At 45.6% G+C, this 24,263-nt stretch overlaps 1 protein-coding gene across 1 annotated transcript in view; it reads right to left on the reverse strand.

Annotated features, from left to right (window-relative positions):
* The window catches only part of CNTNAP2 (contactin associated protein 2), a 2,761,105-nt gene extending 2,737,385 nt beyond the window's left edge, over positions 1–23,720 (reverse strand). The window contains exon 1 of the mRNA XM_085631546.1: positions 22,881–23,720. Within this exon, the coding sequence (XP_085487672.1) occupies positions 22,881–23,190 (310 nt within the window). The 5' untranslated portion in view covers positions 23,191–23,720. The remainder of the gene's footprint in view (positions 1–22,880) is intronic.
* Between the last annotated feature and the right edge of the window lie 543 nt (positions 23,721–24,263).

The following is a 24,263-nucleotide window of genomic DNA, read 5'->3' on the forward strand; positions in this document are numbered from 1 at the left end:
GGGGCTTTCCCAGAGGGGCTGTCTTTCAGAACCATTTGCACTTCAACGAGATCAAAATTAATATTTAGGGGGAAAGAAGTAGAGGTAGTTGGGTCGGGAAAGGGATTGGATACAGAAACAAACTCAGTTGGGGGATTATCCAAGTTAATAGGATTATATAAGGTGCTAAAATGAGTAACCCAGGTATCAGGGGCGATGGCTGAGTCCAGGGTCGAAAGCTGAGAGGATCGGAAGAAGGGGGCATTGACTGCCCTCCAGAAAGCAGTATTATCTCTCGTTTCCGAAGCTTCCACCAGAGCTGCCCAAGCCAGCAGCTTCAGTTGTTTTTTCCTCGCCTGGCGCTTGGAGCGATAATTGTGTCTAGCGTGCTGGATCTCTTGACGGTTTCTGGGGTTGGATTTCAGAGCTGCTTTCAGCAAACGCAGGGCTTTGGAGCAGTCCCTGTCAAACCAACCATGGGGGGAAGGGGCAGATTTCTTTGGCGCACACGCAAGGAGAGATTTAATTTCTGTCATAATTACGGAGAAAGAACTAGATATTATCTGTGGGTTTTCCGTAGATGACAGGCATATTTGAAAATGATCGTAGGTATTAGTGACTAACCTGTTAAGAAAAATAGAGGGGACTACTTTGTCCCATTTAAGAAAAAGGCCCATGGTGGTGCCCAACTGCAGGGGAGGGGAATAACAGGTGTTCTGCCTGGCCGTGCTAGTGGTGCTCAGGGTTAGCTTTAAAGTGACCTCGATGGGATAATGGTCACTGATGGGGATATCATGGGTCTCCCAATTAGTTATCAAACCTGAATACCTTGTGGATATAAGTGAGTAGTCAATCGTAGAGTGACAACCTCTCCCATTATAAGTAGGTTTAAAGGACTTAGAGGGAAGGCATAAATCATTAACAAAGGATAAGTTAAAATGAAATAATAATCCGTTTAACAAATCACCCAATTTAGTGTGGCAGAAATGGTTGGGAGAATCATCCATTTCAGTCATCCGACCACAGGAGCCACTGATATTCTGAAAACAAAGCGGGCAGTTGAAATCACCTACCAAAATGATTAAGGTATCAGAGTTGTTTTGGGACTCTTTGTTCATTAGGTCGGATTTTAAACCATTAATCACCGAGTACAAATGAGCATTAGGGATGTTGTTATAAAAATTGACCAGGACGATGTTGTAAATGGAACCGCCGGTCAAGCCAATTAACTGGTAATAAGGGGATCCTGTAATGTAGGTAGGTTTTAGTCGGGAATCTACAGAAATGTAGGTTGTGAGTCCTCCCTTGTATCTGCCGTGAGGGCTGGGAGAGGCTGGGGTGTGGAAATTCTGATATCCTAGGAGGTGGAGCTCTATAGGGGTCCAGGTTTCCTGGAGACAGATAATGCTATATCGGCGAACGATTTCGGTCCATGCGGGGTTAGACAACTTGTCGAGGAGATCTGCCACGTTCCAAGACAAGAGGCTGTCACCCCGCAGGGGCTCAGTAGTGCTGATTAAACCAGTCGGCGGGTCTGTTACGGCCTTAGCAGTTTCTAGAGGGTGCGGGGAATTTATTGAAGAAGAAAAGTCACTGAGGGCCGGGTAGGGAAAAGAAAAATTGGTAGTCAGGCCCGCCGGCGAAGACGGAAACTCTGAAGATGAAGAATGGGGAACGATGACAGGAAATGGTTTCCAACCCTCGGTACTATTGGGCATAGTATGAGTCGTGATGTTAGAGTTATCTAATGCTAAAGTAGGTGACAAAATGCTCATGGCAGGTGGATTGTCAGCCGTAAGTCCGGGGTGGGAGAGTCAATCCTGGTCATTGAGTCCCGAAAGGGTGGCATAACTATTAGAAGTGGGAATAGTAAAGTGGGATTGCTCTGAAGTGACCCTCGGTAATAGGTGTGGGGATGTGGGGTTTGTCAGAAGGGAACGGGGGTAAAAATAACTTAGATCGGTCGTTAAAATTCCAGAGCCCCTACCTGAGGTGAACCAGTCCACTATGTGAGGTAGCACTCTACGATCTCGGAAGTTAATAATGATGACATCACCCTGTTTGTCCTTGGGTCGAGGGCCCAGCCAGTTCAGTCTCCTGACGTGTAGGATTTCGCCGTTAATTTCAGGGGGGAGCGGTCTATTCTGAGTCAGCCAGTGTACTACTTTATTTTTGAGTTCCTGGTAGCTCTCCGTTTTACCCTGAGGAAGAACTGGGACACTAATAAGGGTGACTACGTAAGGTGGCGCTTCAGGGGGCAGATCGATATGTAAGCTTTTATCTGACTTGTGGACTGGAGAAGGCTGCCTACTGATGTTAATACCCGGGAGGGCTGTGATAATGGGAATTTGATCTACTCTGGTTGCTCCTTTGGCAGTGGGTTGTACCTCTGGGGTAGGCAGGGAAGCTTGTGTATTCTGGATGTGATTTAATGTATTAGACTGAATAATCGCTTGGGTGGGAAGAAAAGAATGGGTGACCGTGGGATTTTTACATAAATGGGAGTTCAATTCAGTGTTTAATGCGAAGAGAGAAGCGTACGAGGCTTCCAGGCATGATAGCTGTGATGCGATGTTCTTGACTCTCTCTGTTAAAGGTGAGAGTAAAGATCTTACCAGATGCTCTATGTCGGTAAGTAAGTTGGAATAAGGGGAAATAGGAGGCTGCGTTGGGGATACTAGGGGCCTGGTTCGTATAGGAGACCGTATTAGTTGGGGCTTGGTTTTAGGCACGTCCGGGGGGCCATCCTTTCTCCTTTTTTTAGTTGGAGCAGTCCGAGTAGTTTTTGCTGTTGCCTTCGAGCAGCTGGGTCTATTATTTACCAATTTTCCCTTAGGAGTCTTTGCAATGTGAGTGGCTGATAGGTCCACAATGGTTGTGCCTGCAGTGGAATGAGAATTAGAAGGGCGGATGTTAGGCTCGATTAAAATAGACTCTATGTCTATTGTGTCGGAGTGAAGCGCCGGTAGGCCAGAGTCGGAGATTAAGCCAAGGTCAGAGGCCCTAGATGGCGGTGAGATGGCCTGTTGGATATGGCCCAATGAGGAGCGTTTCAGGAGGGCAGGGTCCAATGATAATCGACGTTCCGTGATGGCGATCTCTTTTTACAGCACGGAAGCGGCCCTAGTAATGAAATGATCAAGTGTCCCCCTCACTGAGCCCCCAACCAGAGAAAACCTTCTCCTGTTACATCCAGCAAATCCCATACAGTGGGTTTGCTAAGAGGTTTTGGGTGGCCAGCCCTCCCGTTAGCACAAATAAGACCTACACAGATAGATTGGTGAGAGGTCATCAGAGGCCACACACCCTTTCTCCACCAGTCTCCCAACATGCCTCCTGGCACACTACTCGTTGCAGGAAGAAGTCCACCTTAGTCCTGAGACCCTCCGGAGGCAAGGGGACCTCACCCAGCAGTGCACCAAGAGGCACGTTTGCAGTTTGGTGGAGAAATGGGGTGTGGACTTTGACCACCTCTCAGCAATCCCACTGTGTGGGGCTTACTGGAGGTAACAGTAGGTCTTGTTGGCCCCTAAGGACCCTCAGCAGCCAAGAGGATTTCATCCCCCAACCAGGAGCGCACCAAGAGTTGCGTTTGCAGAGTAGTGGAGAAAGAGGGCGGGACCTCCAGCGAGCTTGCCTGATTTTTCTTTCTTTCTCTTTTTCTTTTTTAGGAAAGGGGACACATGCCCCTCCTTCCCCGGACCATTTTGGACCCCGGGGACACCATCCTCCGGGGCCTGTCCATTTAAAAAAAAAAAAAACATAATAATAAACAAAATGCAAGGGAAGGTCCCAAGCTGACTTTGGTCCCAGGACCCCATCTCCCAGGACATGCCCCTTTATTTTTGTTAGTTTTTTTTTCCAAAAGGGACAGAGTCACACGGACCCGACCTCCCGAGGCTGATTTCAGACCTGGGGACCCCATTCCCCGGGGCAAGGAATTTTCATTTTTTTTATATTTTCTATAAAGGGAGGGGAGCTGAGCAGCCCCCCTCCTGGCCACTTTTGGCCCGGGGACCCCATCACCTGGGGCCAGGCCACTTCGTTGGGGACAGCGATGGGAGTCTGAAGGCCCTCACGGTCCCTGCCAGTTAACATGCAGCTCCCTGGATCTCAAAGCAATGTCTGTTTACCTGCTCACTTCACAGTGGGAGGGAAACAGAGATGTTCTGCTTTCCCGCCATGCCATAGCAAACTGCAATGTCCCGGGGGTAGACACCCTGGAACATTGCTGGAGCCGGTCCTGGGGGGTGGAGGTCCCCAGGGCCATTAGGGTTCCAAGAGGGGACCACGCATTCACCCTCCTTTGTTCAAATTAGCCCAGGGAGGTAGTGGTCACCGGGGTTGAGGGGCTGCAACAGGCCTCATTAATTATTGTATTTGTGCCCCGGTAAGGGTGCAGGGGAGGTCATAGGGCCTCCCCTACTTTTTTAAAATAATGTATGTGCCCCAGGGAGGTGGATGTCCCCAGGGCAGGAGGGAAGGCCATACGGCCTCCCCTGCATTACATTTAAAAAAACGGTGTGTCCTGGGGAGGGGGCAGTCCCTGGGGCAGGGAGGGTTGGTGATGCCCCCCCTATATTACTGAAATTAGTTCCAGGGAGGTGGCAGTCCCTGGGGCAGTGAGGAATCAATCAGGCCCCCTCATATTATTTAAATAAGCCCTGAGGAGGTGGCGGTTCCCGGGCAGGGGGGTCTGGGATGCCCCCCATATAATTGGAATTAGCCCTGGGGAGGTAGCGGTCCCCAGGACTGCGGGCAGCCCCAGTGGGCCCACCCACATTCATAATTTGGGGAGAGGATGTAGCCTAATAGCTAGGGTGGTTGATCTAAAATCTGTTTTGGCAACAACGCTAAACATCCTGCGATTCTGGGCAAATCCCTTAATCTCCCCATGGCTAACAAAAATGAATGTGTCCTTATGTAACACATGTAAAGTGCTCTGATACTTGATACCCTCAGGTCAAGTTCGCACTGCATAAAACTCTGAAGAAAAAAAAATGCCCCAGAGTCATTTGAGATGTCATCAGTGATGTCATTGACTATTTCATGAATGATGTAATATGTGACGTCATCATTAGTGCATTGCGGGGGCACGAGTTATAGTTAGCTTAACTAAATATAATGGTTGAATTTCTCTGGTTTGTAAAAGTAAAATGTCCAACTAAGTATAACGTCCCTGAAACCTGTGGTTTTTCCAGTGAATTTCTAAGGTTTTTTAAATGCTAATTTCTAACTATAACATCGATGAAACCCGTGGTTTTTCAGTGAATTTCAAAGGTTTTTTAAATGCTAATTTCTAACTATAACATCCCTTAAACCTGTTGTTTTTTCAGTGAATTTCTAAGGTTTTTTAAATGCTAATTTCTAACTATAACATCGATGAAACCCGTGTTTTTTTCAGTGAATTTCAAAGGTTTTTTTAAATGCTAATTTCTAACTATAACATCCCTGAAACACGTGGTTTTTCAGTGAATTTCAAAGGTTTTTTAAATGCTAATTTCTAACTATAACATCCCTTAAACCTGTTGTTTTTTCAGTGAATTTCAAAGGTTTTTTAAATGCTTATTTTTAACTATGCCTACAGAGGTAGGACATGTGCAGAAAGAGAAAGAAAGGCAAGGAAAGAAGCAAGAGCAATGCAGAAAGAGGCAATAGAAGTCCAGAAAGATGAAGAAAGGTGCAGAAAGAAGCAAGAGATGTGCACAAAGAACCAACAGAGGAGCCAAAAGAGGCCTTGTTGCAAAGTCATCCTGTGCCCCCAACTTTTTGCTGACGGGAACTTGTGGTAACTGACTCTGACTGAAAAGGCCTAGAGCCAGTGCTATGCTATAAGACACTTAGAATACAGTGAAAACACCTACATACACTAGGGAACACTATGCGTTATGCTACCCCTGAGATTGGCATGTCTGCCTCTGTAAGGCCCTAGTACATAATAGGGCAGGGGAATTAAAACTACCTCTAAGTCAGAGGTTCAGAAAGATGCTTCTTTAAGTAGTAATGTTTGCAGAGAGGTGGAGAAAGGGTGCTGGGCCTCCGACCAGCACTCAGGAATTCTGCTGCATAGTACTTAGAGGAGGTACCAGGAGGGCTTCTTGGCCCCCAAAGTCCCTCGGGAGTTCACTGGACTCCATCCCCCATCCCGTAGTCTGCCAAGAGGCACGTTTGCAGAGTGATGAAGAAAGGGGGGCATGTCCTCGGAAGACATCTCAGCAGTCCCACTGTGTGGGACTTACTGGAAGTAGCAAGAGGGGTAGTTGGCCCCCAAGGACAACTTTGGGGGCCAACTACCCCTCCTATTACCTCCAGTGAGTCCCACACAGCAGGATTGCTAAGTTCTCATAGCAGGCCACGCCCCCTTTGCCAACCACTGCAAATGCGCTCCCTGGTGCGCTCTTGGATGGGGATTGAAGTCCCCTTCGCTGCTGAGGGTCCTCTAGGGGCCAACTAGCCTTTCTCTTACCTCCAGTAAGCCCCACACAGTGGGAGGTGGGGAAAGCATTCAGCAAATGCACCTCCTGGCACGCTCTAAGTTGGGATATTAAGTACCCTTCATTCCTGAGGGTCCCTGGGGGCCAAATAGCCCACCAGGTACCTCCAGTTAGTGCCACACACCTGGATTGCTGAGAGTGGTCCAAGATCATGCCCCCTTTTTACACCAATCTGCAAACACCGCTCCTTGCACACTGCTGCTTGGGGGATGAAGTCCACTTGTGTCCTGAGGTCTTTAAGACACAAGAGGACCTCATTGCCCCACCAGCAGTGCGCCAAGAGGCGCATTTGTAGAGTGATGTAAAAAGAGGCATGGCCTCCGACCACCTATGTGGTGCTTATTGAAGGTACTTGGTGGGCTAGTTGGCCCCCAGGGACGCTCAGTATTCAAGGGGACTGAATTCCACAACTTAGAACGCGCCGGGGCACGTTTGCAGAGTGGTGCAGGGAGGGGGCGGGGCCTCCGGCGAGATGCTGGCTTTTCTTTGTTTTAAATATTTGTAGAAGGGAGGCTGTGTGGCCCCCCTTCTTTTACTATTTTTTGGGCCCTGGCGACCCCATCCCCCAGGGCCTGAACATTAAAAAAAAATGGGAAAGGGGCCGCATGGCCTCTTTTCCCTGGGCCGCTATTGGCCCCAGGGACCCCATCCCCCGGGCCTGCCCAGCATTTTTTATAATTTTTGTTGGGAGGTAGGCCGCGTGGCCCCCCCTCCTGAGACCTATAATGGCCCCGGGGATCCAATCCCCCGGGGCATTGCCTCGTTTAATTTTTTTTTTTTTAAATAGTACGGAAGGGGGGCTGCATGGTCACCCTTCCCTTAGCCACTTCTGGCCCCTGGGACCCCATCCTCCAGGGTAGGCCTTCCTTTTTAAAAGAAATTATATTAATAATATTATTTAAAAGGGAGGGGGCCACATGGCCCCCTCCCGGGCCACTTCTGGTCCCAGGGACCCCATCCCCTGGGCCGGACCTCAAGTTAGGGACCGTGGAGGGAGCCCCTATGCCCCCACGGTACTGCCGGCTCCCCGCCTTCTGTGGGTGCCGGCATTGCTTTTGCACACGGGGAGCTGCTGACATGCAGCTCCCCTTGAGCAAAAACACTCTGCTTTGGTTTTAGGATGTGAGAGCAGGTTTCCTGCTTTTGCATCCAAAAACCAAAGCAGTGTTTGCCATGGCAGTGCGAGAGCCCTATGGCAGGGCGGAAGCTGCACGGCTCCCGCTCTGCCATAGCACACAGCAATGTCCCGGGAGTAGGTACCCCGGGACATTGCAGGAGCTGGCCCTGGTGATCCCCAGGGCCATTGAGGGCTCCAGGAGGGTGACCGTGCGGCCCCCCTCCCTTGTTTTCCAAGGTGGTGGTCCCCGGGGCTGTGGGTCCGCAACGGACCCCCGTATTTAAATATTCAATGCCCCGGGGAGGTGGTGGTCCCAAGGGCAGTGCCCCCCCACACTAATTATTTTCAAAGCCCCGGGGAGCTGGCGGCCCCCACCCAAATTTTAAGAAAGCCCTGGGGAGGTAGCGGTCCCTGGGGCTGCGGGGGGGGGCTGCGTGCCCCCCGCACCGCATGAATAAAGCCCTGGGGAGGTGGCGGTCCCCAGGGCTGCAGGGTCCCGCTCACCCCCACAACATAATTTGGCATGCCCCCAGGACCTGCTCCACCCGGGGGCTTCATAACAAACGCAGCGCGGGAGCCCGTGCTTCATTTAAAAAAAAATAATTTCGGCACATTTGCGAACCCAGCCTGAATTTGGCCCAAATTATTTGAAAAATGCTTTTTTGGGCCCTGGGAGTCCTTGTGGGTCCCTCTGAGCAGGCCTAGGGGGACAGGGTGTTTCTACTCTGCACCTTTTTCTTCATTTTTTACTTTTTTCCCCCCTTTTTCTGGGGACTCGGTACCGAATCACAAGATGGCTGGCAACACATTTTGGTTTGGATTGTTGGCAGCCAATCAGAAGTTAGCTCGTGCTCGGGAGGAGTCACGACTCCTCCTCGGTGCTCAGATATCGATATTTTTATTTTTTCAATTTCTCAGGAACTACTAAACAGATTTACACCATTTTAAAAAAAGGTCGCTTTCTGAACCAAGAGCTACCTTTTTGCCAAATTTGGTTTAATTCCGTTCAGCAGTTCGGGCTGTAGCCTGTTCCAATTTTCCTATGGAAATTACCATGGGAAAACGCGTTTTAGGACCCCCCTTATATCTCGACTCCCGCTTGATGAATCACCCCAAAACTTTTTAAGACCGGAGCTCACCGGAGAGGGCCATTCGTTTTGAAAATTTTGTGAAGATTCGTCAAACGGTGCCAAAGATATTGGCAAATCAAAAAACAATTTTCCCATGGAAACTAGGTCCTGACTATAACTACCAACTGGCGACAGGTATCCATATTAGGATCTGCATAAACACCACCCTTACCTGTTCCAAATTGATCAAAACAAAGCAAAATAACTATACATAACAATAACAGGGAGTTGGAAGTTTTTAACCACCAAATGCACTTTTTTAGGATAATTGCACTATGCACTTTTCACTAGCACATAGATCAATAATAGTAAACTCACCCATTTCCTCTGGCCAATATTACTAAATTTTCAGATTATTAGAGGTCACCCAAACTATGCAGAAAACAATCCATCGGCATATTTATGTGTCGATATATCGGCTATATGATACAATTGCATATGATTTTAACATCAACCAGTTTTATACAATCTGTCTTGTACAAGACTAGCATTGTTGTATCAAACTACAGTTTTATTTATATCAGTTTTAGTGACTGCTATATAGGTATGAGGAGACAAAGTAATTCTTTTATGTCTATGTGATTAATCACCATGTGGTACAAGTTTTTTCTATGCACCTGTCACTTTAAATATGTTCCAAAACTATCCTCACAGTGCCATGTGATCAAGGCGAGCCAAAACGTTAATGGCGGCAAAGCAATAAAGGAAACTTTACTGATACCTTTGTGGTCAGTGTCTGTGTTTGGAGGCAATCTGGTATTGCACCAAAGTTGTTCATGTGGGCATGTATATATATATATATATATATATATATATATATATATATATATCACTGAAAAAACCATAGGTTTCACACATGTTATAGTTAGCTGGACATTTTACTGATAAAAAACCAATGAAATTCCCCCGTTATAGTTAGTGCAGGCAACTATAACTCACGCGACCGCAATCCTCTGCTGATGCTAATACTGTATTTAGACACTTATTTGCCCATGTCTTCTTCCATTAAATTTTAGCTATACATATATTACAAATATTTTTTTTTCATAAAGACACATATGTCATCAGCAGAGGATTGCGGTCGCGTGAGTTATAGTTGCCTGCACTAACTATAACGGGGGAATTTCATTGGTTTTTTATCAGTAAAATGTCCAGCTAACTATAACATGTGTGAAACCTATGGTTTTTTCAGTGAATTTGCAAGGTTTTTTAAATGCTAATTCCTAACTATAAAGTGTGTGAAACCTATGGTTTTTTCAGTGAATTTGTACGTTTTTTTAAATGCTAAGTTACTTTACGCCATTCGTGGCGTGCGCGCCCACTTAACGCAGTTCGTTCCGTGCGCGCACAGTGAGCACGCGGTGCGCTTCGCGCACCGCGCGCCCACTTTACGCAGTTAGTGCCGTGCACGCACGGTGGGCACGCGGTGCGCTACGCGCACCGCGTGCCCACGTTACGCTGGATGGGCCATGTACGCACGATGCGCTTCGCGCACCTTGCGCACATGGAGGACATATTATGCGCTTCGTTGTGAAAGGTAATATTTTATATTTTTATTATTCTATATATGCCATGCTCATATGGTGCCCTTCGGGCACCATATGCACACGGGGTGGGGAGAGTGTGGATAATTATTTTTACCGTACACGTACGGTAAGCGTAATCGGCGATTTTTGGAAAAAAAATTAAATTGAATTTTTGGCCTTGGGGGATCTTTGAGAACACCTTCATCAAGGCAAGGTGGTTAGGAGCTGTGTAAACAGCCCCTTTACATGTTTTTTGATTTGGTTTTCCTCCCACCCTCAGAGTGCGAGAGAGAAAATGGCGGCCGCCGCTTCCTGGTTTCGACCGATTCGAATGTTTACTAAGATCTAACAGCCAATCAGAATCGCGCTCGCGCACGGCACCGTACGCGTACGGTAAGATTACCGTAAGCGCACGGTAAGCGCACCGTAAGCTGGCTCAGATATATATATTGATTTAAATGCTATTTTCTCAGGATCTACTGAACAGATTTACACCAGACCTACAAAAGGCACTTCCTTGACCTGTAGACTACCTCTCTGCCAAATTTCAAGTAACTCTGTTCGGCCGTTCGGGCTGTAGCTGTGTCTAAAGGTCCTATGGAAAAATGCATGGGAAAAACGCGTTTTGGGACCCCCCTTTTTTCTCGGCCCCCGCTTGACGAATCCCCCCGAGACTTTCAGGGTAGGAGCGGAGCGTAGCGCCCCACCTATTTTGAAAATTTCGCGAGGATTCGTCGACCGGCGCCAAAGTTATTCCAAATAGAATGTTGCGGATTTCCTATGGAAACAGGGTCCTAACTATAACTACCTACTGGCGACCGCCAGTAGGTAATATATATATATATATATATATATATATATATATATATATATATATATATATATATATATATATATATATATATATATATATATAAAATTGCATGGGGAAAACGCGTTTTGGGACCCCCCTTTTTTCTCAGCCCCCGCTTGACGAATCCCCCCGAGACTTTCAGGGTAGGAGCGGAGCGGAGCGCCCCACCTATTTTGAAAATTTCGCGAGGATTCGTCAACCGGCGCCAAAGTTATTCCAAATAGAATGTTGCGTATTTCCTATGGAAACACGGTCCTAACTATAACTATCTACTGGCGACCGCCAGTAGATAATATATATATATATATATACACATATACACAGGGTTGTTGAAAATGGCACTAATTTCTTTCTTTATTTATTGTATGTATGCGTGTGCTTATATATATTTACATGTTTATATATAAATATGTGTATATATAGTGTATATATAAATAAATATATATTTATATATACACATATATGTGTGTATATATATATATTTACACATACATACAGTACTGAGATGAAAATTTTATCAAACAACAGACATTTTTGGGATGATTTCTTTATTTATTCACTTGATTAATTTTGTAGTACAGCCAATACATGTTTCATGCACAGTGCACTTCTTCAGGGTTGATAAGCATATATTTATTATCACTTCTGAAATCTAACTTCTTTGCTATGCAGTCAATGTCTTCATTGTCCTCTCCATATGTGATTAATTGTCTTATTATTAAGTTCTTCTCAAATTGACTGTCCTAATGTTTTATAGATTGTAAATTCTAATTTCGCAGACAACGGAGTGGAGGAACGAGGTCAGGAATGGAGATGAGTCCTGTATCATGGCTAACTTATAAGCAGAAAGGAGAATTTACAATATATATTGGGACAGTCCATTAAAAAAGAACTTAATAATAAGATAATTAATCACACATGGAGAGGACAAGTATGACATTGAGAACTTTGTGAGTGGCTGTGTGACAGTGTGTATCCATGTGTGAGTAGATTATATAAGTGGCTGTATAGGTGCATGAGTAGGTGTGTGAGTGGCTGTGTGGGTAAATAAGTAACCATGGGCGTAGTTCGCGAAGTAGCACTTCGCGAACTGCGTAGTACCTTGTTCGCACTGTGCCAGATGTCGTTTTCAATGATTGCACAGTGCGGACAAGCAACCGGCACTGTGCAATCATTGAAAATGGCATCTTGCACAGTGCAAGCTGTAGTTTTCTGCTGCTTGAGTAGATTTTTACTCGAGCGGCAGCTTTCTCAACGGGAACTGGTAGTTTCTCATCGTGAGCGGTCGCGAGCATACGCGACCACTCTCAATGAGAAACCTGACCTCCTCGCGTTGGGAATCTCGCCGAGAGGTTTATTTTCCATGCTCGCGATCGCCAACTTGATGTTGCTGATCGCGAACAAGGAAAAAGTCTCGCCGGGATGTCATTTTGCTTGCTCGCGGTCGCCAACTTGACGTTGAGGACCGCGAGCAAGCAAAAAATGACCGCAGCACTACGCAACACTACGCTACGGGTGTTCGCACTGTGCTACGTGCAGTTCGCGTAGTGCGAAGTAGCACGAACTTCGCAAACTACGTGAGCGTAGCGAAGTGCTTTGCCCAGGCTTATAAATAAGCGGGTGTGTGAGTACCTTTATGGGTAAGTGGCTGTATGGGCGAGTGAGTGGCTGTGTGAGTGACTGTATGGGTCAGTAAGTGAATATGTGAGTGGCTGTATGGGTGTCTAAGTGGCTGTGTGAGTGGCTGTATGGGTGAGTGACTGTGTAAGTGGCTGAAAATGTGACTGAGTGGCTGTTTGAGTGGGTATTTAGTTAATTGGTGGGTTGGGTGAGTGTCTGTATTGGAGTGTGAGTGTATATGTGAGTGGCTGTATGGAAGAGTGACTACAACTGTGAATACTTGCATGGATGTGTGGGTGGCTGTATGGTGGATGAATGGGTATATGGGTGACTGTAGTTGTGAGTGAGAGGGAGTTGGCATGGCTGTATGAGTGAGTGATTGGGAGTGTAAGTGGCTGTAGGAGTTAGTGAGTGGTTGTTTGAGTGGGTGTTTGGTTAAGTGATTTGGTGTGTGAGTGGCTGTATTTGAAAGTGAGTGTCTGTGTAAATGGCTTAATGGACGAGTGTGCAGATGTATGACTGCTGGCATGGATGTGTGAATGGGTATGTAATTGGTTCTGTAGGTGTGTGAGTGTGTGAGTGGTTGTTTGGGTGAGTGAGTGGGTGTGAGAGTTGCTGTGGAGGTAATTAAGTGGGTGTGTGAGTAGCTGTATGGGTGAGTGACTGGTTGTATGAGTAGCTGTATGGGTGAGTGAGTGGTTGTGTGAGTGGCTGTGTGAATAAGTGAATGGGTGTGAGAGTGCCACAATGGATTTGTTAGTGGTTGTGTGAGTTCTTGTATACTTCTGTGAATGGGTATGTGAGGGGTTGTGTGGGTGTGTGAGTGTGCGAGTGGGTGTATGAGAGGTTGTTTAGGACTGCGAGTGGGTGTGTGAGTTCTTCTATTGATGATGGCATCAGTGATGTCATTTGAGATGTCACCAGTGATGTCATGGGTAATGTCACTGACCATCTCATGAGTGGTGTAATATGTGACGTCATAAGCAGTGCATTGTGGGGGTGTGATATATAGTTAGCTAAGGTAACTATAACTGCTGTATTTCAATGGTTTTGCATGAGTGAAATGTGAGCATGACTATAGCGTCCCTGTAACCTTTGGTGTGTTTTTTTAGGAAAAATAAATTGGGGGGTATGTACATGTTGAGTTAAGAATAGTTCAAATGTATGTTTCCTCATATGCACTTACCTTTACCTTTCGATATTTTGGTCCTTGATAATGTTGGAAACAATATTAAGGAATAACAATATTCCCTACACGACATTTCATACTACAACCTCTTCTAGAGGTGAGACCACACTTAATAATGGCCCCAGTTCATTTCTAATTTTTATGACAATGTCTGCTTTTGTATTGGTACAATTACACACTCTCACCTTGCTCTGTGTCTACTACTACAGAACAACAAATGTTTACAGGTACCCAGTGATCAGCAGGGCAGTGATGTTCTTCTACCCAGGTAAAAGTTAACATAGGTAAGTTGAGATTTCTCAAGCCAGCGTGTACTTTCAAGGTCCTGCACCTGCCCCTGTTGATGTGGAAAGTAATTAATAATGCTGCAGTGTGAGGCAGCATCTGAGTTTTCCCCATTCTTCACAAATCTAAGAAAACATTTTTAAAAAAAGAAAGCATTAAATACTTACCATTCATTTTAGATTCCATTAAAAATATACCTCTCTGGAAAAACTATCTCTTGTGATAAAATGGCCAATAAGTGAAGCACAGATCCAACTTAGGCGTTCAATCTCCACTGAGGACTATGCAACACCGGTCGCTAGTTCCCTCGTGCATTATGAATTGCGTGACAGCAAACAAAAAATCTCGTCAAAAGTCCTATAATCTGAGAAACCATTCTTAGAATTATGTTAAAAAATACCAGCAGTGATATTGCTGTCACTAGTATTCAACATTTCCACTTTTAAGAAATCTTCTTTTGAGCTTGGCAGATGGGATGCTGTATCAAAACGTGGCAGATATCCTTAACACCATAGTACAAGTGCTGTGGGCTATAATGCACTTACAAAAGATGGGATCCTGCAATCCCTGTATAAAAATATGTATCTAATTTCCCTATTACGAGTGACCTGTGACATTCCTAGTTGCCTATAATAAAGAAATACCATGGCTGCTCAACTGTAATATATTATAGCTGAGTTCTGATATCATAATGCCCAAGGGAAAGGGGGGACAAAGAGCATAATTAAAGTTGAAGTTTAAAAAAATGAAAATGAAAGATGACTTTTCCTGTTTCTGCTCTGTTTTAGTGACTGAATGGTGAATATGGTAATCATAGAAAAGAGACTCTGTCTGCATTTTTTTTCACATTTCGAGCTACAGCGCTTTTTATTTTATAAATCTGATGTAGTAAACTAATACTGATGTTTTTTTGTAACAAACACCTAACTGGTGTATTTGATTTTGAACTGTACATTCTACTTTTATTCTTCATGCTTGCAAACATGCGATCTCTTTCAAATGAAAGAGCAACACACCAAAGACTTACATGGGATGTGAGAAAGGTCATGGTGTGACAATTTATCATAAGGCATAAAGCAACTCCTACTATAAATGATAAGGTTATTAAGAGTCACCTTTCAGTTCCTTTACCTTATAAAGGAACTCAGCCTTTGGCCTCATCCATCTAAATGGTCTTCAATGACTTGCAATATCTTTGTAATGTACAGCAGGGGGTTGTTTATGGCGTTTTTAATACAGCAGACAGGATATCCCCCATCTTTCTGATGGAGTATTCTGTCTACTATACTCCGAGGTGAATACTATCTAAACATAGGAGAATGCACTTTTTAAAAAAAACTAAATGCATGAACATAAATTCCCCTGAGTGGTGAAGACATATAGAAGATATTGCAGTTGTCTGAACTGCAATGGGCCGCTTTCAAGATTAGAAGTGGGCGAAACTTGTGTAATTTGGTGTAGAGTAATTATGTCAAATTGCAGTAAAATTAAGGGAAATTATGCGAGGAGCATAATCCATCATTTAGTGCTATTTTCTTAAAGCAAAATACACCCTTGTATCCACAATTGAACTGAGGATTCATTTTGCATTGAGAAAATAATGCTAAGTGTAACAGAACATGAATAGCAGTAACCAGCATCCACTCATGCCACTAAATTCCTTGTTACTATGCTCCTGTGGTCGGATTTTTGTATCAAATTACTCTTAATTACGCAAATGAGGTAATCACATAATTTTGGGCCATTTTGCATCTAGAGTAATGCAAAATTACAGAACCAACTCTGTTTACTACTGTGTTAGACCTGGCATCCTTGGCAAGTTTTTCCGCTATCTTTTTGTCTCTGTCTGCTGTATTTTTGCTGTGTGCTGGTTTTCGTTTTGCTGGTCTAGATGTTTTTGGCACTTTGCCACTGCTGATCAGTGCCAAAGTGCAAGTGCTCCCTATGTAAATTATGTTATGGATTTGTGTTTCCATGATAGGCATGTCTGATTTACTGGTAAGTCCCTAGTAAAGTGCACTGAGAGTGCCAGGGCCTGTACATCAAACACTACTAAGTGGGCCTGCAGCACATATTGTGCCACCCACAGTACAGGTATCTCAGCCCTGTAAAGGTATTGCAGACCTCCCACTGCAGTGTCTGCATGCAGTTTTTACTGTCATGTTGACTTAGTAAGTGCACCCACTTGCCAGGCACTCAACTTCCCTTTTCTTACATGTGAGTCACCCCTAAGGTAAGCTCATGGTACCTCCATGGGCAGGGTGCTGTGTATGTGAAAGGGAGGACATGTACTGGGGTGTGTCACATGTCCTAATAGTGAAATACAATGTAATTCGTTTTTCACTATTGAAAGGCTATCTGTCCCATAGGATAGAATGGGGAATACTTTGTAACCTCTTACAAGTATAACTTCCCATGGGGACAAGATGGAAAGTTAGAGTTTAGAATGCCTGAACTCAAAATATAAAAATGCATCTTTTAGTAAAAGTGATTTTTATACTGTGTGTTTAAACATACCACTTTTAGAAAGTGGGTATTTTCCTCCTTAGCCATCCTGTGAGCCTCTGCTGGTTTGTGGATTGACTGTCTGGCTTTGGAGTGACTGGGGCTAGGGATATGCATTCACTGTAGAAAGTCACTGGGGGGTCGAGGTGTGTCTTGTCTTTCCTGGACGAGTCAGGGCTGGGATGAATAGACCTGGGCTGCGTTTAGAGTAGTGGGAGGAGATTTCCTTGCAAGTGAATAGGCCTGGTCTGCCTTACACAATGCTATCCCCACCTCCTGCCAGGAAGCTGGACCAGAGAGGACAGAACTGGTTTGGACTGAGTACAGGGCCTTTCTTTCACAAGAAAACAAAGAGAAATACAGTATAAATATTGGGGCCCAGACCCCAGAACTTTAGAACTTGCTTGGATCAAGAAACCTGCCAAGAAGAAGAGCTGGCGAAGCTGTGAGAAGGGATGACCACTTTGCTGTCTGCTTTGCTGTGCTGGCCTGCAGTAGCAGCTTCTGCCTTGGGCAGAGAAAGGACTGGACTGAAATGTCTGTAACTTTTTCTGATGAGTGTATCCAAGGGCTTGAAGTAGAGTTTGCCCCCTGTTCAAGAAGTCTCAGAAACAGCAAAGACTTCACCTTCCTCAGGCTACCGCTTCCGGGACCGGTTGTTCCACTTTTCCCATCGGGAAGCCACAGTCTGCCGCCATCACTGACACCACTGCCAGCTCCATGATCTGAAGACACCACAGGGGGCACCGCCGCACATTGCACCTCAACCTCGGCCTCACTGATGATAACGACTGCTGCCACCGAGCTGCAGCTTGCACCATGACCTGTGGGCACGGCATTCTGCACCGCCTCGGTTCACTCCGCTGCCCTGGTCTCACTGACGACGACGCTGCAAGCTAACATCGCCGCCACTGCCTGCACCATGTTTTGGGGGCATTGCTCATAAGTCACATGATGCACCTCCCTGTCCCACACCACAGTCTGGGCCCACCAACGCCAGCTCCCATCAACAGGCACCACCCCCTCCACTGTCACCACCACAACGAGCAGTGCCCCACTTCGCACCGATGCCCCGGTCTCACCGATGCAACAAGGGCAACCGTCACCGAGCCTCAGCCTGCACCACGACCTGAGTACACCGCACACCGCACCACTCCACTTCACACTGCAACCGTGATGGCTGCCGTGACCGGCCCACACCGACAAGGTCGGCCGGAACCAAAGGCACTTTATGCAAGGCTTCATAAACTGACGCCGGTCCACACCAACAAGGTCGAGCGAAACTGTTGAATTTGGTTGCTTTCAGCACGGCAGTAGCACTGGACAGATCTACCGACTTTAATTAACTGTATTTTTAAGATTATTCTTGCACAGTGCATGTTTTAATTATTGTATTTTGGATTTTTGTTGCTTTGGTCTCACTTACTTATTTTTCTAAACTGGTGTGGTGTCCATTTGTAGTGTTTTCACTGTATTACTGTATGTTTGCACAAATACTTTACACACTGCCTCTGAGGTAAGCCTGTCTGTTCATGCCAAGCTACCAAGTTGGTGAGTACGGGTTGCCTAAGGGCGTAACTCCCTTACCCTGATTAGAAGCAAGGGTCCCTACTTGGACAAAGGTGCACACCTTTGCCAACTAGAGACCTCCATTTCTAACATCCAGCATAATTAAAATTTCACCCAGGCCTACGTATTATGGGGTTCAAAGCCCACATTTTTCATTTGTTTTGGTTTAGCCAAAAATATGTAATAATCCATATCTCCGGGAATATAAAACATGTATATTAGGTTGGGTTTTACTGGCATTAAGAGCTCAGGGCTTGCTTTAATTTGGACTATAGTAACTGATACACATATGAAAACAATATCTCAAGCATTATGGATGACAGAGCATTACCACTTGATAGTTCAACCTGTTGCAGGCCTACATCCACATGTTTTAATTGAAGAAACCTGGACCTCTATTTACTGGTTGCCTTACAGAAGACCAATAACAGTCGGCTAAACATCTTCAACATTTCAGGTTTTTCAATGGAGTTAGGGCTGAATTTAAAATTGACTCACTGTCATATACTTCGTAACCGTGGCCTGACAAGTCTTTCCAGGTTCCAGTTCGAGGACCTCCGAATGACTCAGTCATGCAACTGCACATGCAGGTTTCATGGGTGAACTAGCCCATGGAGCCTTTCCTACAGCCTTATGTCACTACTTATAACTTGAAATGTGAGCACACTGAAGAAATCATCCAACTATTCAATCACAAAGATTGAACTTCTTTATTCAGTTCTGTTTCACATACTTACGTCTGGCTCTAGCCAAAACATTTTTCATCATAAAGATGTGATCAATGACTTCATTATAAAATTATTATGAATTATTGCTGATTTTTCAAAGAAGTAGTAAATTGCTGTCTTATCTCAGTAGTAGTATCATGGGCGGTTTCTCTTTGTGGGCAAAAGAGTGTCATGCCACTTGCTGCGAGCGCAGAGATAAACACAGAATAGTAAAAGGGTCATTACCATTTTATTTATTCTGTGTGCCGCAGGCCGTACAGAGTGGATGGTGCGGGCAAGATAGATTCCTGCAGATTGCAAGATGATGTTGTAGGTGCTCAAGTATGCATGTCAGATTGGCCGGCTGCCTACATCCAGCCAATCTGACATGCGCACTTCAAAGCCAGCAATTCCAGCACTGTAAAACAGCAGAGGGATTGCAGGCACAGGCCCCTAACCTTAAAATGAGCACTGGGTTAGCCTGCTCCAAACCCAATCCTGGAGGTGCCTCTGCAGCTCCAGGATTGGTTAGATTTGCGGTGCACAAGGAGGGAAGTCCTTCCCTTTCCTTCTATTCCTCATCACCCCCACGATCGGCGTGGGAAGAGGAGCATCTGTTTGGAGTGCCCGGTAGCCGGCAGCATTTATGGTGAGTGCCTCACCAATAATTATTGTGGCTAGCCGCCACTAGGTGGCATAAACTTTGAGTCCCATATATTCTTGTGCATTTTTTAACTGTGTGAGTAATCGCACAATTGGAAAGTTATGGAATCCAAGTATTCAGTGCTCTTAGACTCTCAATGTGTGTTTTCACCAATAAAAATGGTCCTCTTCTTGCAAGTATTTTGAAATGGTTGCATCTTTGTGTGTGGCGGTGAGAACATGCATTGACTTTTTCATCGCTCACGATACTCAAGGAGAGTCTGATGCTTGGACTTCATTATTTTTTCAGTGGTGGCAAAAACACATGCAATTCAACACCGCACGAGAATACAAGAGAGGCTTGAGGTTGATACTTATACAGCCACTGAGATAGGACAGCAGTTTGCTACTCTTTTGGACAATCAGAAATAATCTGTATCAATTTCCTGATGAATTCATTGATCACACCTTTATCACGAAATATGTGTTGGCAGGACCCAGACCGAAATATGTGAAGCAGAACTGAATAAGGAAGATCAACTTTTGTGATTTAATAGTTGGATAGCTTCTTTCATGGTATACATTTAGGAACTGTTTGTTCCAATATGAGGAATATTTTAGGGGCCGCTCCCATAAGTTTGCTGAGCACTGACCTATTTAATACAGACACTGCTACTACACTACAGACCAACTGAGAAGTGAGTGCACTGGCATAACCTCTTACTGCCAGATCCTGTGCTTGTGTCACCTCATCCCCAGACTCCAACTACCTACCAGGAAAGACAGTTCCCTAGTCTTCTCGTGTGGCATCACTGTGTCAGCCAAGCAAATTAACTCAGTCCACATCTATTGCTTTCTTTTATGCCTAGGAGAAATGTTACTTGCGTCAGAGTAATCAGGGTAATTTAAGCAATTACGCATCACTTTTGTGATGCGAAATTACTGCATTTTGTGATTACGCCAGCTTGAGTAATTAAAACAATTTTTGGGCAAAAATCCTACCCCAGGAGCACAGGAACAACAAACAAAGAGAGCGAGTGGCAGCTGGCTACTGCTGTTCATGTCCTGCAGCCTTTAGTGTTGCTTTCTTAGCCCAAAATGGATCCCTTGGTCCGTTTTGGACGTGAGGGTGGAATTCGCACTATGACAATAGCACTTAATGCTGCATTACGCTTCTTACACAATCACACATAAATATTTGACATTTTGCCATATTTACAAGTAATTACGCTAGATGGAATTACGCCAGGTACTCCCAACTCTACTTTCCATTTGCAAGATGGGTAAAAAGTGGTAAAGGATCTTCATGCCATGTAATGAATTTAGAACTATGATGCTATACTTTAGACCACATTCAAGAAAATAGCAACACAACTGACCAAGTAAGCAAATATCACAGTAACTTCATAATGTGTTTTACAAAGTGCACAACAGCAACCTTAAAACTAACCTGGCCAATTGTTGAAAAAAACACTTTGTGATACTGTAAAAGTGGTGGTGTCAACTTATGTTTCCTGACTTAAAAATCAAAACAATACTGTTCGAATGAGACTTATCAAATCGCCACTTTTTAAAATAATTTCAAAGCTGTCTCAAAATGGTATCAAGGTACGCTTTGTTTTTCTTACATGTGGAAACGTTAACCAGACGTGGGATTCGATAATTCGTATTATATATAATATATATATATACATATACACACACACACACACATACACTGCCGAAACACACACAAACAACACACACATCTGCAGAAAGCAGATCAGCAGCTGGATATCCACTACTGAGAATACCAAAGACGTAGCATCTACTTTATGTTAAGCGCAATATGTTCCTTGCACCTAAGAGCAGCGACACACTTTACGGAAAGGATTGCTATTGTAGCAGGGCATCTAAGCCTGCACATAGAAAAGTATGGTGTGTGGGTCCATTTGAGACTGAGTTACAGAAAGCAGGATGTGACTGTGGTAGGGATGCTCCTGAACTATTTTACACATGTTTATAATTTCAGGCACATATAGATTTCGAGGTGGGCAGCGTAACTTCTAGAGAACATCACAGAAAATTAACCAGACGTGTTTTCTATCGTATGGATCAAGAGCTGGGCATTTATTAATATTCCGCTCTAGCATAACATATGCATTGACATGGCTAGATTTCAAGGAGTTATATAGTTTGAAAATATATATATAATCGATTTGTCAAATTCAGGAAGGACGCATGTTCTGGACCGTTATTGAATTTCGACTAGAAGTGTATCATGGGACCAAAAAACGACACGTTGCTACTAGCCAATTCAAGAATTGGGGGTGGGGGGTGGAGAGGTTCGCTGGCTCCACACCTACAAGTTTCAGCCATGCTTTCTCATACAGAGCCATAGTAATAAATCCCCCTTTATAGCAATAAGTTAAATGCCATCCCTGAAAATTAAGTCCATGGTTTGCGCTGGTACGCTTTCTGACTCACATGGACATCGTATTGCCAACGGAGCCCCCTTGGTGTGTGAACCAGAGGACCAGCTGGGGAGGAATAGCTGGACTTTCATGTCTGCTTTTTACATTTTAGTTTGTAACTCGGACGGTAAAAAAAAAAATTGTGCTGAGTTGTCGTCTTAATACAAAAAAAACAACCTTAACATTCTAGCTCAAACTTACTAAACAAGACAAGAAGCGTCTGGCGCGCTAAGGAGACCACAGAAACATTTGTTAATGTGGTTTGACTGACAATCAACTTCCCAGTAATGCACGCCCAGCCAGACCCCAGTAACCTGCCAACGTAGTCCGTATATTTGGCCCACACAGTCAATCAATAAATCACGTCAATAAAACACTTTCTCTTGTAAGTTCCCAGCCCGGTCAAGAATGCTCCTCTCAGCAGTCCGCTATTCAGCGAAATTGCCCTTCTCTCCCCTGTGTCTGCCCAACTGACAAACTCCTGCCCTGCAAATGGTGCCATTAATTCTCAGACAACCCCTCGGAGAGGCAAAGCTTCAGAGCCCTCGCGGGGGCTTCTGGTGTTCAGCAGAGCATACAGTTTGCGCCCACTCCACTCACTGCGCGAAAGGAACACGGCCAAGTCCCGCAAAACAAACAGAACATTGCGAGCCGGAATGTGAGAATAGATTAAACCAGGTTTCAGAGTACCTCTAAGCCTTAGTACTAAAACGCAATTAATGAATCCGTCCTATAAGAGTTAATCTCTTTATTCGGTCTGTGCCTTCCTTTCCTCTGCTCCTGAACGTGCGTGAATGTAGTGTGTACTTACGGGACGCTGCGACCGCACCAGGCAGCCTGCTGATGCCCACAATCCCGAGAAGCAGCACAGTTCCCGCGGCTCTGCAAACCCAAAACATGGCTTCAGTCCGTGGCTGATGCTGGCTGAACTGTCCGCGCCACCCCGGCCACGCAGTCCGCTTCCCCGCTTGTGTGTGTGCGAGTGGCTGTAGCAGTCCGGGGCTGTGCTCGCTGCCGCGGCTCCTCTGCTCAAGTCCCAGCGCACAGTGCAGCTCGGTAGATGTCACATGCGATGTATAGTACGATCCCGGATAGGGGCGGGCAGAAGTGTGCCGAAGCATAAAAGAAACAAGCACAGATGAGGAAATCCGGTACAGGCGCGAGTTGGGGCAGGCCGTGCAGAGGGTGTTGTGTACAGACCATGGAAACTGGTGCGGACCCTGCAGCTGCGCCCTTCCTGCCTGCCAGCAAGTCGATGAAGATACACACACGCTGCTGGTACCCCACCGGCTCTCAGATACGCTATTTATACCGCGCGCACGCAGGCAGACACACAAGGCAGACGTGCACACCCACTGCGTGCCATTGAGAGGAGGAGCGCCGCACAGGCCCCAGGGCACCCGGCGCAACCCTCCCTGATGAGGAAGAACGGGTGCCGATCGACCGTGCAGTCCAAAGGCAAGAGCAGCCTACCGCGAGATCAGCTCAGGAAGACTTCCTCCTGGCCCTGCTCCGGAGCGCGTTCACTGCAGCACCTTGGAAAGCGCCTCCTTTGAACTCCAGCAACCACTAAATGCCTCATCAAGGGGGGGCAGGAGCGGCAGCAGCCCCGGGGCTCTGTGCACCATTCTGAAGAGCGCGCATCGCGCCTCTGATGCATTGAACAGACAATTCCGGGTCGCTGTCCGCGGTGCTGAAGTGTGCAGAACTACGGGAGACTAATGATGGACCGATGCGTTGTCCGGCTTCTTGCCCACGTACCCCTCCCCTTTCAAAATGGTCTGGCCCGCTCATTTCCCGTGCCCGGGGATACTCGATCAAGGGGCCTCGTCAGTGCTTTTCCACTCGGTCCTTGAGAGAAGTAGCCCGATAACCAGAAGAGCGGAAGCGGCAGATTCAGATGGATTTTTTCCTCATGCAATATTTACAAAGAAGAGAGGGTAATAGGATTTTACACTGCAGTCTGCGGCTCGACTCTTTACAGTCTTGTTCTAATGTTAAGTAGTAGTTCACTTCTGAGTAGCACAAGTTTAAAGTTGTGTTCGTTTTTTTTCCTGACTGGTTGTTCTTACCAACTTGTGGGCACCAGCCACCTAGTGGTGTGGCTGGAAAATCCTACCGCAGTTCAGCAGAGATCTGTGCCTGTGCCCACTATCAGAACTGGGCAATTTGTACGACTGACGTTGCCCAACCT

This window comes from Triturus cristatus, chromosome 10 (assembly GCF_964204655.1).
Source record: "Triturus cristatus chromosome 10, aTriCri1.1, whole genome shotgun sequence".
Classification (NCBI taxonomy): domain Eukaryota; kingdom Metazoa; phylum Chordata; class Amphibia; order Caudata; family Salamandridae; genus Triturus; species Triturus cristatus.